Source organism: Microcaecilia unicolor, chromosome 3, assembly GCF_901765095.1.
Source record: "Microcaecilia unicolor chromosome 3, aMicUni1.1, whole genome shotgun sequence".
Taxonomy (NCBI): Eukaryota; Metazoa; Chordata; class Amphibia; order Gymnophiona; family Siphonopidae; genus Microcaecilia; species Microcaecilia unicolor.
The window spans coordinates 291,200,947-291,215,017 of NC_044033.1; the positions used below are offsets into that span (position 1 = coordinate 291,200,947).

The 14,071-nt window shown below is 43.7% G+C and overlaps 1 protein-coding gene across 3 annotated transcripts in view; it reads right to left on the minus strand.

Annotated features, from left to right (window-relative positions):
- The window catches only part of COL2A1 (collagen type II alpha 1 chain), a 308,500-nt gene that overhangs the window by 24,208 nt on the left and 270,221 nt on the right, over positions 1-14,071 (minus strand). For all 3 annotated transcript variants that reach the window (XM_030198168.1, XM_030198167.1, XM_030198166.1), the window contains 3 exons: positions 10,690-10,797; positions 672-725; positions 348-455 (listed from right to left, as the gene is read on the minus strand). In XM_030198168.1, coding sequence (XP_030054028.1) covers positions 348-455; positions 672-725; positions 10,690-10,797 — 270 coding nt within the window. The remainder of the gene's footprint in view (positions 1-347; positions 456-671; positions 726-10,689; positions 10,798-14,071) is intronic.

Consider the following 14,071-nt stretch of genomic DNA (forward strand, 5'->3'; position numbering starts at 1 on the left):
ACAGCATCATGTTCTGCTTAGGGTCTAGGGCAGCACTCAGCTGTCCCCTGTACTCGGGGATGGATCGTCGCACAGGCCTACTGGGCCCAGGTCCAGGAGCCCTTCTCATTATCAGGGCGAGCTTTGCATAGCAGCCTAACTGTACAGTCTGGTGGTTGTAGCTGGGAAGGGGGATGAGGGCTCTATAAGCTATTATTTGTGATCCGTCCCTGCCTGTACTGCAGTTTGTAAAGATTAGGCAAAAGCATGTGGAATTGAACAAGTAACATGCAGAGGCAGGTTGGTTATTCAGGCTACACACAATTTAGAGCTAACGCTTTGTAAATGAAAGGATGAACAATACTCACAGGAGGACCAGGCAGACCTTGGAGACCAGTGAAGCCTCTGTGACCCTTCTGACCTCGCTCACCAGCTTCACCAGCCTCTCCCTTGTCACCACGAGGTCCTTGAGGACCCTGAAACGAAAATTCAATAAGGTTTAAGAATCCTAATAACTGGAGAGCCCTCCTGTAGGTCAACACAATCTGCTCCGTTTCTGTTACATAATGACCTTCACTTTCTGTTGATATTACTTCTACCGAACACAGAAAAGTTACATATGACAATAAATAGTTCTGTTTTATTTCGCTGATTTTTATCAAAAATATAATTTTACAACACAGAATACCTACTGATATGCCTCGAGCCCCCGCAGGGCCTGCTGGTCCCATTGGACCTTGAGCTCCCTATAGAGAAATGAAAGAGAAAGAATGAGAACTTGCAGTGTCCATAGACATAGTGGAACAAAGGGAGATCAGTGTAAGAAAATCTGTCAACATTCCAGACATTGCAATCTAAATTACGAAATTTCCTCACAAAAGACTCTTCAATGTCAGGTCATGGAAAAAGGAGTTAGTGATAGGAGATCTTATTGACTAATATGCCTTAGATTTTCTAGCAGTTATGGAAACAAAGTTTTCAAGAGATAAGGGGGGTGGACTTGACTGAAATTTGGATATAAAGTTTTCTTTGAGGCTCATGTAGGACAAAGGGAGAGAGATGGCTTTGTTTTTTGGGAAGGACTTCAGTGTGAGCAAGTTCAGGAGTAGCAATTGGGGGGGAATGGAAATGGTGGGTTTTGAGGGGGTAGGATATAATGGTTATGTATGTTGCTCCCCATCCCCAGTGGGGATGTAAGGAGATGGGAGGAAGTTTTAGATTTGAAAGCGGAGATTAATTTATAGTTTCTGTATTTATAGTAGTAGGTCATATTTAACTTGCATTTCAATAATTTAGGTTGCTCTAAGGCACTGATCCCTCTAAGCTGAGCAGGAGTCCTCCAAATGCATTGCTGCCAGTGGAGGGTGATGCTTCAATAATGTGTCTTCAGTTGCTAGGGACAGGCAGGTTCCCTGGAACCCTGCAGAGCTTGCCTGTCCCTCACTATTGAAAATATGAAAGTGAAACAGCACCCCTATTGGCAGGAGTGTAAGTGAAGGACCCTTACTCAGCTTAGAGGGAACAGTGCTCTAAGGTAAAGTATTTCCTTTCAGCATTAGAAGTATTAGGTTTTGATCAGTATGTAGATCTCTTTAACACAGTTAAGGGGCATATTTTGGACCTGGGGACTGACCTGGAGGAGAAGCAAGTTAGGGTATGCTCGTATATATTTGTGGTAGATCTCTTAAACAGATCATTGGCTTGTTTCTGTTCCATTGGTTTATGTAGTGTGAATTAGGAAGAACCAGGAGGCAGGAAGAGAGTGATAGCACTAGGAGCTTATAGACTGGATACAGCTATTAGATCAGTTTGTGTCTCATGTAACCATTACAATGACAGATGATATGAACCTGGAATCATTGAGTGGAGACCTGGGAGCATGAGTTTTTGAGGTGTTTGGATGAAATGCAATGTTTCCTCTCAGTTGTATGGGAGTCCTCTATTTGCATTCCTTCTGGTGGGGTTTGATGCTTCAGTATCATGTTATCAATCACAAGAGACAGACAGGCAAGGCTGTGGAGTCGGAGTCAAGGAGTTGGAAGCAATTTTGGGTGGAGCTGGAGTCAGTAAAAATGTACCCCATTGAATTCAATGGGGATATCCTGAAAAACCCGACTGGATGACTGTGCCCGAAGACTTGGATGAAAACCCCAGGTTTACCATCTTGAAATCTAGCTTTCATAGATATAAGTACATAAGTATTGCCATACTGGGAAGGACCAAAGGTCCATCAAGCCCGGCATCCTGTTTCCAACATTGGCCAATCCAGATCACAAATACCTGGCAAGATCCCAAAAAAGTACAAAACATTCCATACTGCTTATCCCAGAAATAATGGATTTTCCCCAAGTCCATTTAATAACGGTCTATGGATTTTTCCTTTAGGAAGCCGTCCAAACCTTTTTTAAACTCCACTAAGCTAACCACCTTTACCACATTCTCTGGCAACAAATTCCAGAGTTTAATTACACGTTGAGTGAAGAAAACGTTTCTCTGATTCGTTTTAAATTTACTACATTGTAACTTCATCGCATGCCTCCTGGTCCTAGTATTTTTGGAAACCGTGAACAGATGCTTCACATCTACCCGTTCAACTCCACTCATTATTTTATAGACCTCTATCATATCTCTCCTCAGTCGCCTTTTCTCCAAGCTGAAGAGCCCTAGCCGCTTTAGCCTTTCCTCATAGGGAAGTCATCCCATCCCCTTTATCATTTTCGTCGCCCTTCTCTGCATCTTTTCTAATTTCACTATATCTTTTTTGAGATACAGCGACCAGAATTGAAGTACATAAGTATTGCCATACTGGGAAAGACCAAAGGTCCATCGAGCCCAGCATCCTGTTTCCAACAATCCAGGTCACAAATACCCGGCAAGATCCCAAAAATGTACAAAACATTTTATACTGCTTATCCCAGAAATAGTGGATTTTCCCCAAGTCCATTTAATAATGGTCTATGGACTTTTCCTTTAGGAAGCCATCCAAACCTTTTTTAAACTCCACTAGGCTTAAAAAAGGTTTGGACGGCTTCCTAAAGGAAAAGTCCATAGACCCATAGACGGTTGGTAGCCAACTATTTTGGGGAGGCTAAAGGGGGCGGAGCTTACCTCCGTAGCGACGTCAATGACGTCGCGTCACTGCCAAGGGGGCGGAGGGGTGGAGCTTACCTCCGTAGCGACGTCAATGACGTTGCGTTGCTGCCAAGAGGGCGGAGCTGACCTCCGTATTCTCCGTGGAAGCGATGTCAATGACGTCGCTGCCACGGAACTAAAACAATTAAACTGCACGCGCGAGGGGAGTGGGTAGGGCGGGTGCAACACCCGGAAGTCGACCATTGGGCTGGGGAGGCTTAGCCTCCCCAAGCCTCTTATACGGGGCGCCTATGCATAGACAGTTATTAAATGGACACAATATTTGAGGTGCGGTTGCACCATGGAACAATACAAAGGCATTATAACATCCTCATTTTTGTTTTCCATTCCTTTCCTAATAATACCTAACATTCTATTTGCTTTCTTAGCCGCAGCAGCACACTGAGCAGAAGGTTTCAACGTTATCATCAACGACGACACCTAGATCCCTTTCTTGGTCCGTGACTCCTAACGTGGAACCTTGCATGACGTAGCTATAATTCGGGTTCCTCTTTCCCACATGCATCACTTTGCACTTGCTCACATTAAATGTCATCAGCCATTTAGACACCCAGTCTCCCAAGGTCCTCTTGTAATTTTTCACAATCCTCCCACGATTTAATGACTTTGAATAACTTTGTGTCTTCAGCAAATTTAATTACCTCACTAGTTACTCCCATCTCTAGGTCATTTATAAATATGTTAAAAAGCAGCAGTCCCAGCACAGAGCCCTGGGGAACCCCACTAACTACCCTTCTCCATTGAGAATAATGACCATTTAACCCTACTCTCTGTTTTCTATCTTTTAACCAGTTTTTAATCAACAATAGAACAATGACTCTCCAATTTCCTCTGGAGTCTTTCATGAGGTACTTTGTCAAATGCCTTCTGAAAATCCAGATACACAATATCAACCAGCTCACCTTTATCCACATGTTTGTTCACCCCTTCAAAGAAATGTAGTAGATTGGTGAGGCAAGATTTCCCTTCATTAAATCCATGTTGACTTTGTCTCATTAATCCATGCTCTTGAATATGCTCGGTAATTTTGTTCTTAATAATAGTCTCTACCATTTTGCCCGGCACCGACGTCATACTGACTGGTCTATAATTTCCCAGATCTCCTCTGGAACCTTTTTTAAAAAATCGGCTTTACATTGGCCACCCTCCAGGATAACCTGCTGAGTTGAATCTTCAAAACTGTATCTGCCAACCAGTTTCAAAGTCACAGCCAATGTCAAGATCACAGGAACCATAGATCTGGCAGTAACCCAAATTAAATTATAGAGAGCATCCGCAACATAGGAGAACTGCTTCCAAATGAGCAGGCTCCTAAGGACTAGACATAACCTCTTGCAAGGACTCGAAGTGAGTATTCTGAACCCACATTAACAAGGTCTGGAAACATAAGCACTATATACTGCTGCTTGGAGACCCAAGGCTGCCGCTTCAAAGGCCTACTTCAAAACTGACTCAAGGCCGTATCACCCTCAACAGGAATCATGTTCTTCTATGTAACTGTAGTCACCAAGGCATCCAACTTAGGCTATTTCAATGTCCTTCTTTTCAGGAACTTCTACAGGTAGGCACTCAGTTTACAAATTAGGGGCGTTAGTTATGCACACAATTGCTAATTAGTGCCAATTAGTGCTTGTGAAAGACAATTATTGCTATTATCTCCAATGAAGTACCAATTTAGCGCCAATTAGCTAATTATGTTATGTATATGACTGATATTATTCTATAACCAGGTACTCATTCATGCGCCCAATGTTGGGTGCCATTTATAGAATTTGGAGGTTATTGTATATGTGCATAAATGCCAAAATTCCACCTAAGCATTATTCAGTAAATATGCACACATCTAATATAGGGCCCCATTTACAAAGGCACACTAGCATTTTTAGCGAGCTCTAAAAATAAATGTACGCTAAATGTTAGTGATGCCCAGATATTCCTATGAGTGTCTCTAGCGTTCATTTATTTTATTATGTTACATTTGTACCCTGCGCTTTCCCACTCATGGCAGGCTCAATGCGGCTTACATATTGTATACAGATACTTATTTGTACCTGGGGCAATGGAGGGTTAAGTGACTTGCCCAGAGTCACAAGGAGCTGCCTGTGCCTGAAGTGGGAATCAAACTCAGTTCCTCAGGACCAAAGTCCACCACCCTAACCATTAGGCCACTCCTCCACTCCATGCCTTTGTAAAAGACCCCCATAGTGCATATCTTACATATAGGCAGAGTCTGGGAGGAGTATAGACAGGACTCACATTTACACATGTATAACTCCAGCATTTAGGCATGAGCATTACACCAGTTCTATGGATGACTTTAGTGCTTGCACCTTAATTTTAGGCAGCTTTGGGTGCCTATTTATAGGTGCACAGTTATAGAATTACCTCCAAGGCACCTAAATTAGGCTCTGAATCTCATCTTATGAATGGCAGGGCTAACTCTCCAGCTTATTTTCAAACGAGAAAGCCGGCGATCTTCCGACACAAATCAGGAAATGGCCGGCCATCTGCTGAAGCCGGCGAAATTGGTATAATCGAAAGCTGATTTTCACCGGCTTCAACTGCTTTCTGTCGCAGAGCCGGCCAAAGTTAAAGGGGGCGTTTTGGCAGGCTATGGAAGGCGGGACGGGGGCGTGGTTAGGAGATGGCCGGCTTCAGCCAATAATGGAAAAAAGAAGGCCGGCTCTGATTAGCATTTCGGCGGCTTCACTTGGTCCATTTATTTTTAGGACCAAGCCTCAAAAAAGTGCCCCAACTGAGCAGATGACCACCGGAGGGAACCAGAGATCACCTCCCCTTACTCCCCCAGAGGTCACCAACTCCCTCCCACCCAAAAAAAAAAAAAAATTAAAATCATTATTTTGCCAGCCTCTATGCCAGCCTCAAATGTCATACCCAGCTCCTTGACAGCAGTATGCAGGTCCCTGAAGCAGTTTTAAGTGGGTACAGTGCACTTCAGGCAGGTGGACCCAGGCCCATCTCCCCCCCCCTACCTGTTACACTTGTGATGGTAAATGTGAGCCATCCAACCCCCCCCCAAAACCCACTGTACCCACATATAGGTGCCCCCCTTCACCCCTTAGGGCTATGGTAGTGTTGTACAGTTGTGGGTAGTGGGTTTGGGGGGGGATTTGGGGAGCTCAGCACACAAGGTAAGGGAGGTATGCACCTCGGAGCAATTTTTGAAGTCCACTGCAGTGCCCCCTAGGGTGCCCGGTTGGTGTCCTGGCATGTGAGGGGGACCAGTGCACTACAAATGCTGGCTCCTCCCATGACCAAATGCCTTGGATTTGGCCGGGTTTGAGATGGCCAGCATCGGTTTCCATTATCGGCGAAAACCGATGCCGGCCTTCTCAAACCCGACCATCTCTGACATTTGGCCGGCCCCAACCGTATTATTGAAACGAAAGATGGCTGGCCATCTTTTGTTTCGTTAATACGGTTCGGGACCGCTGTTAGCGGCGCCGGCCATATAAATGGCTGCCCATATAGATGGCCGGCGCCGTTTGATTATGTCCCTCAATATAAGCATAAATTTTAAGCTCCTAAATTTATGCCCTAGTTTCAGCCAAACTTAGGAGCCATATAGGACATTTTTGATATGACGTCTAAGTCCGAATTTGGACATTTTGATGGAAACGTTTAAAAAAACAAATCTAGCTCACAGCCATAATCGAACCAGAAAAACATCTACATTTCTGGTTTGATTATGGCTTTGAACTAGACGTTTTAAGGCTTAACACGTCCATCTGTAAGTAGCATTATTGAAAAAAGTCCCAGGAAAAAAACGTTGAAAAACACGTCTGGCAGCGTTCCTAGTGAACTGGCCACAGAGACATCCCAGCAGTGCAGAAGGGCAACCTAATGGTCAGAGCAATGGACTTCACATACAGGGACCCAGGTACAAATCCCACCTATCCCCCTTTATAATGTATTGTGAGCCCTCCGGGAACAGAGAAAACCTACTGTACCCTAAAGGTCTACCACTACAATAACCCTCAGGCTTGCAGGTCACTTATATATTTAGGTACGGAAGGTATTTCTATGTTTCAGGAGGGCTCACATATTTGTACTGAAATTAAAGAGTTAAACTGGGAACTGAACCTGAGCCCTGTTGTTCACTGTCCACTGCACTGACCACTAGGCTACTCCATCCACTTGTTTGCTGCTTTCTTAGGGATGGCCATAATATCTGGAGCTGTCATACAGCCTGGTATCCATTGTCACTATTACATCTTTGGGGGATGGGGGGGGGGGGGGTCAGTGAACACTGAAGAATTAAGGGGGGGGGGTCATACCTTCATTCCTCCTGTGGTCAACCGGTAAGTTAGGGCACCTTTTTCTGACTTAGTCGTGACTGCAACAGGTCTAGATTAAAACTTCTTTTCTGACCTGGATCTTTTTTTCTGTTCCATTACCGCAGAGAAATGTCTAGATTGTAAGCCCGCAAAACTCCTGCCCAAAACACACCTCCAACACACCCCCTTGCTATTTGGACGAACTCAGTGAAAAACGTCCCAATTCTGCCATTTTGAAAATCATGATTTAGACGTTTTGGTGGGAAAAATGTTCATCTGCCGCTTTGTGCCTGCTTTCTCAAGACATTTTTCTTTTTTGAAAATGAGTGCCTAAGGAGCCGATCTTCAGCTGGCAGGAGGCAGCCCGCATAAGTCCTGCAGTCAGCTCTGACCCTGGATATTCAATGGCGGGCCATTTCCAGTGGTTGACATTGAATATCTGGGGTTGTTTGGTTGGCGCTAACTTAACTGGCTAACTGAATATTCAGTGCTGACCAGTTAAGTTAACAGTGGGCAAAGATAGGAATGCTATTTATGCAATACGATTTGCCCACTAAACTTAGCTGGTCAGTGCTGAACATTGCTGGTTATCGTGCGATTTAGCTGGTTAACCTTTTGGTGCTGACTGTGAATATTCAACAGGAGAAAACTGGTTATCTCATGCTGAATATTCGTGGTTAGGCGCTGAAATGATATTTAACCAGTCAGAGGCCATTTCTGACCAGTTAAATAGCTTTGAATATCGGAGGGATACGTATTCAAGTGAAAATATATCTTAATTTAGGAGCTTAAAAAGTTATGTTTCTAAATCTATGCCTTTGACTAGATTTACAAGCCTAATTTATGAGCCTACCCCCGGATTCTATATATCACCCTGAGATTTCTGCATGGAAATTGAAGCGTATTCCATAATAATGCACATAACCTAATTGGTTAACAAGCCAATCAGCGCTGATTGCCAATTAACAAGCAATTGACACTAATTGGCATTAATTAGAATTTACGCAAACTAAGTGTATACTAACATACTGCACGTAAATTTTAAGCTGCATAGCTGAAATGGGTGCATGGCCATGGGAGTGGAATGGGCAGGTCATGAGCGTTTGTAATTCATTTCAGTGCTGAATTTTTAGGCACGATATATAGAAGCTAGTCCCTGGTGCTGAAAATCAGTGCTAAGGTCCTTTTTCCCTTTTTAGGATCCTATATTTTCAAAAGTACATTTTCAAAAAGAAGAACCATTTAGGAGCATAAAGCATAAAATACTAAGTGGAGAGGAACAAGAAGATGTGAATCGCTTGTTTGCTCTTTCCAAAAGTACTAGGACTAGGGGGCATTTACTAAGTAGTAAATTTAAGACAAATCAGAGAAAATACTTCTTCACGCAACGTATAATTAAACTCTGGAATTTGTTGCCAGAGCAGGTGGTAAAAGCAGTTAGCTTAGCAGGGATCAAAAATGTTTGGACAAGTTCCTAAAAGAATAGCCCATAAGCCATTATTACGATGGACTTGGGAAAATCCACCACTTATTTCTAGGATACGCAGCAAAAAATCTGTTTTACTGTTCTGGGATGTTGCCAGGTACTTGTGACCTGGATTGACCACTGTTGGAAACATGATACTGGGTTTGATGGACCTTCGGTCTTCTCCAGTCTGGTGATGTTCATGTCCTTATGAATATCAATCTCTTGAGGTCCTAATTTTGGTTGAAAATAGGGGCAAATTTATGAACTAATTTAGGTGGTCTAAATTTAGGAGCCCAGGTTCTTTTAAATATTGGGTCCTATATATTTAGAGAAAAGGAGAAAACAAAGATATATATTTATATGTACCTAATAAGGTACACATGGAATATATTTGCTTATTATCTAAAGTAAAAGTACGAGAAGTTCCCTAATGTGATGTGATGTTGGAAGCAGGTCTCCAATTAAAGCTTCATGATGTCGTCAATAAGAATCTATGTATAGGGTAGTCAACACCTATGTGGAGTCCTTTACAGAATTCCCGGGTATATACATGCACATATGTTAGGCACAAGCATTTATGTTTGCACCTAGACTGTTAAAAACACACACACACAAATTACAGTAACAAATTACAGTACTCTATAATTTATATATGTCACTGTGTGCCCTGCCCATGCGTTGCCACAAGCCATGTATACGTCCATCTTCAAACTGCACACCCATCACATTTAGGTGCCAGGTTATACAATAGCATGTAGTTAGACCATTGTTATTTTCGCAGGTTTGTGCATACATGGGCATCCATGCATGTATTCTAGTATTCTGGTCATTTACATGTATACTTGGGGCCCAATATTCAGACCACAGGAGGTAGCTGGGCTGCCTCCCGCAGTTAGCTTTGAGTCCAGATATTCAATACCGGGTCATTTCCGGTGACCAACACTGAATATCTGGGTGTATTTTGGCCGGTTTAAATTTAACCGGTCAAGCTGATATTCAGAGTTGGCTGGTTAAGTTTAAATTGGCTAAAGACATACCTGATATTTTGGCCACCAAACTTAGCTGGCGATGCACTGAATATTGGCGGATAACCAGTTATATCGTGTGATATAACCGGCCTATTCTCTAGGTGCTAACTGGCAATATTCAGCGAGAGATAACCAGCCGTCTCCCACTGAATATCACTGGATAGCCAGTTAAGTACCATTTAACTGACCAGGAGCCCTTTCTGGTCAGTTAAATTACCCTCTAACCCCTGGATTCTATATAGTGCAACTTAAGTTGCACACGCAAATTCAGTCATGTTCTGGATTTGCACGTGCAATTTAATCAGTTAACAAGCCAATCAGTGCTGATAACTGCCACTTAAACAATTATTGACACTAATCGGCATTAATTAAAATTTATGCACAGAACTAAGTATATTCTATAATGTGATGCGTATAAATTCTAAGACTCATAGTTGGAAATAGGGGGGTGGCCATTGGTGTGGAATGGGTGAGTCATGGGCGCTTCTAAAATCTATGCGCATTACAGAACATACCTGGTCTGCATCTAATTTAGGCGTTGGTATTTACACCAAGTTTTACCTGGTGTAATTGCCCACAACTAAGTTTAGTAATGTGGATGAGCACTCGGCATTTTCTCTAAGCCATGCAGAAATTTAGGCTTATTCTACAGAATACGCCTAGGCGTATTTCATTTTGGTGCAGATTTTTTAGGCGTAATATATACAATCTAGTCCTAAATGTTGATACGAAGGTGAAGATATTCTCCAGTGAGGATACTTACAGATTCACCACGGTCTCCTTGTTTGCCAGTAGGACCAACAGGACCAGGAGATCCAGGTGAACCAGGAGCTCCAGGTGCACCAGCAGAGCCAGTCTCACCACGGTCACCCTGTTTGGAGATAAAATTTCATTGGTAAATCATACTGCTCTTTGATTAGGAAGTCATGTTACATGCTTATTAGACTCTCACATCATAGTTTCCATCTCGGAGGAAAGGCTGTCTAGCATTCTGAAGCTACCTACTACTCATGCAATTAAGGAACAATGGGTGGCAGATATCACAAGCGCCAATATTTCAAACACAATTCCAATTAGCCCTCCCTGGACACAAATGGAGTTTGCTCATATTGGGGATGCTCAGCACCCACTGCAACCAAAGAGCTGGTTCCTATGGGAGTTAGCAAAACAGGTCAGAGGGAAGCAGCAACACAAACCAACGTAAAGCAAAACAGTGAAGTTGGCTGCAGATGGAACAACCAGGTGGAGCCAAAAGTAGGAGGAAGCAGATTTTATTAAAGGACCTGGCACAACCAGTGTTTTGGCAACTGCCTGCATCAGGGGTCAAAATTACATGTCACAATGGAGCAGTGCTTCCAACATGTCTTCAACAATAGTAATACAAAAAAAATCCAATAGATGATAGATTGTTTCACAAGTGAGACACAGTTGAATGGCACACTGACATAGGCAACCGTGGAAACACAGGCCATGTCAGGTCCTTTAATAAAATCTGCTTCCTCCTACTTCTGGCTCTGCCTGGTTGTTCCATCTTTGGTCCACTTCACTGTTTTGTTTTCTTTGGGGATAAACAAAATGGGGGGAGGGAGCAGAGTGAATGGAGGGATATACACATGAATAAAAGGGCCTATGTCTTTTGGGAGTGAGCAGTGCAGGAGCTATCTGTGGTTCAGTGCTGAGAAATGTTCTGTAAAATACATCCATGACACATTTATCCTATGAGAGGATTGGAGATATCTATGCAGCATATATGCATCAGGAAGGGGCAGGGTAGATGGGCTATGAGATATATCTGGGGCTTCCTTTTATAAGTGTTCATAAACTGTAAAACTAGGTGTTTTTCTCCAGTTAACTGGAGGTCATTTAAGGATATAAGAAATCAGTGTTTACAAGTGTTTCTGCAGCACAAAAACCATTGCTGGATACCTTTTTGGATTTGTGCAGCTGAGAAGTTATCAGTGCAGATAAGGCACAAACACAGAGAGCAGGATCCAAGGCAGATAAGGGGAGGAAATGAGGAAGTACTAGGGGAAGTGGAGGGTTTTTTTCTATGTTTGTCCAATAAACACCTATTTTATATTTCTTTTTAATTTTTTTTTTTGCATCAGGGTGTTTCATTGGTGATTATCAGTTAAAACCCAAAATCAGATGTCTTAGACATATCCCACAGGAATACTACTATTAAACTACTATTAAACATTTCTATAGCGCTACTAGACTTACGCAGCGCTGTACAAATTAACATGAAAAGCCAGTCCCTGCTCAACAGAGCTTACAATCTAAATTGGACAGACGAACAGACAGCTAGGGGTGGGGAAATTGCAGTGGTAGGGGTGATAAGTGAGGGTGTTGAGTAAGAGAGTCACGGTTAGGAGTCGAAAGCAGTAGCAAAGAGGTGGGCTTTAAGCCTAGACTTGAAGACAGCCAGAGACTGAGCCTGACGTAGTAGTAGTAGTGATTATCAGTTAAAACCTAAAATCAGATGCCTTAGATATATCCCACAGGAATAGGGAAAAGGTGGAATATATTCATGGGTAAAATACATCTTTTTGGTAGGAAGCCAAGGTGACATAAGTCATGGAGAGGGCAGAGTGGGTATCTGTTGGTAGAGAGAGAAATCCAAAGATAGGTAGGAGAGACTGGGTACTGTCTCCCCCTTCATTCCTACCTCTTCGCTACCTTTCATAGATAATTCTAGGAACAATTATATAGTTTAAATTCTGTTCAGCCTTCTTTTGAGTGTCGTGTAGATAGCTATTGTTGGTTCAGATCTTCATATATAGTGCTAGAAGTGAAGACTACATCTAATTTATTTTTACACACCTCTCTACAGATGTTTTGGTCAGTATTTACAATGGAGCACTCCCCAAGTCCCTTTTCACATATACTATACATACAGGTTTTCTTGATTATTAATTACTGAACATTTATCGCTCCCAATACTCAACAGTTCTAAGATTAGACATAACTATGCTCATCACAGCACAGATCTCAACATGATACCACGTAACTGCAAGGAAAAGTTAAAAGAGAGGGCAGCAATCGGACAAAGGTCAATATGCAATGTAACAGCAGAAAACAGCTGCCACAAGGAATAAATGAGAAACTTGGTGAGTGGTGTGCTGGAGCCAGCTCGCAAGAGCTGCTTGTTAAATTTTTTAACATCTTGTGAGCCGGTTGTTCGGGCAGGCGAACCAGTTCTCCAAGGCCGGAGCAACCTGGCAGTAAGCGAGATAAGTATGGCAGGAGGGTGCCCCAAGCCATGCTTACCGCCGCTTACCTCACCTCCCAAAGTCCTCATTTGCCTGCGCCCGCGCCGCCCTGTAGGGTTTAAATCTTTTATTTACCTCCGTCGCAGCAGCAGCAGTGAAAGCCCTGCCCATTTCTAGCCTTCCCTCTCAGTGTCCCGCCTTCTTCTGACGTCATTTCCTTTTCCTGCGAGGGCGGGACACTGAGAGGGAACGAAGGGAAGGCTAGAGATCGGCAGGGCTTTCTCTGCGGCTGCTGCGACGGAGGTAAATAAAAGATTTAAACCCCGCAGGGCGGGCAGATGGACATGGGAGCGGAAGGGCAGGGGAGAGGAGAATCGCTGGACATGGAGGGGAGGGCAGGGCCCAGGGAGAGAGGGAAATTGCAGGACATGGAGGGGCCAGGGGAGAGAGGAGAATTGCTGGATATGGATGGATAGATGGATGCAGGGCAGGGGAGAGGAGAGGAGAGTTGCTGGGCATGGGTGGATGGAGGGGAGGGCAGGGGAGAGGAGAGTTGCTGGACATAGGTGGATGGAGGGGAGGGGAGAGGAAAGTTGCTGGACATGGGTGGATGGAGGGGAGGGGAGAGGAGAGTTGCTGGACATGGGTGGATGAAGGAGAGGGCAGGGGAGAGAGGAGGGTTGCTGGACATGGATGGATGAAGGGGAAGGAAGGAGAAATTCTGGATATGGATGGAGGGGAGGGAAGGAGATGCACATGGATGGAAGGGAAGGGAAAGAGAAGAAATGCTGGACATGGATGGAGGGTAGGGAAGAGAGAGGAAGTGAGATGAACATGAATAGAGGGGAGAGAGGAGAAATGGTGGATATGGATGGATAGATGGATGCAGGGCAGGGGAGAGGAGAGGAGAGTTGCTGGGCATGGGTGGATGGA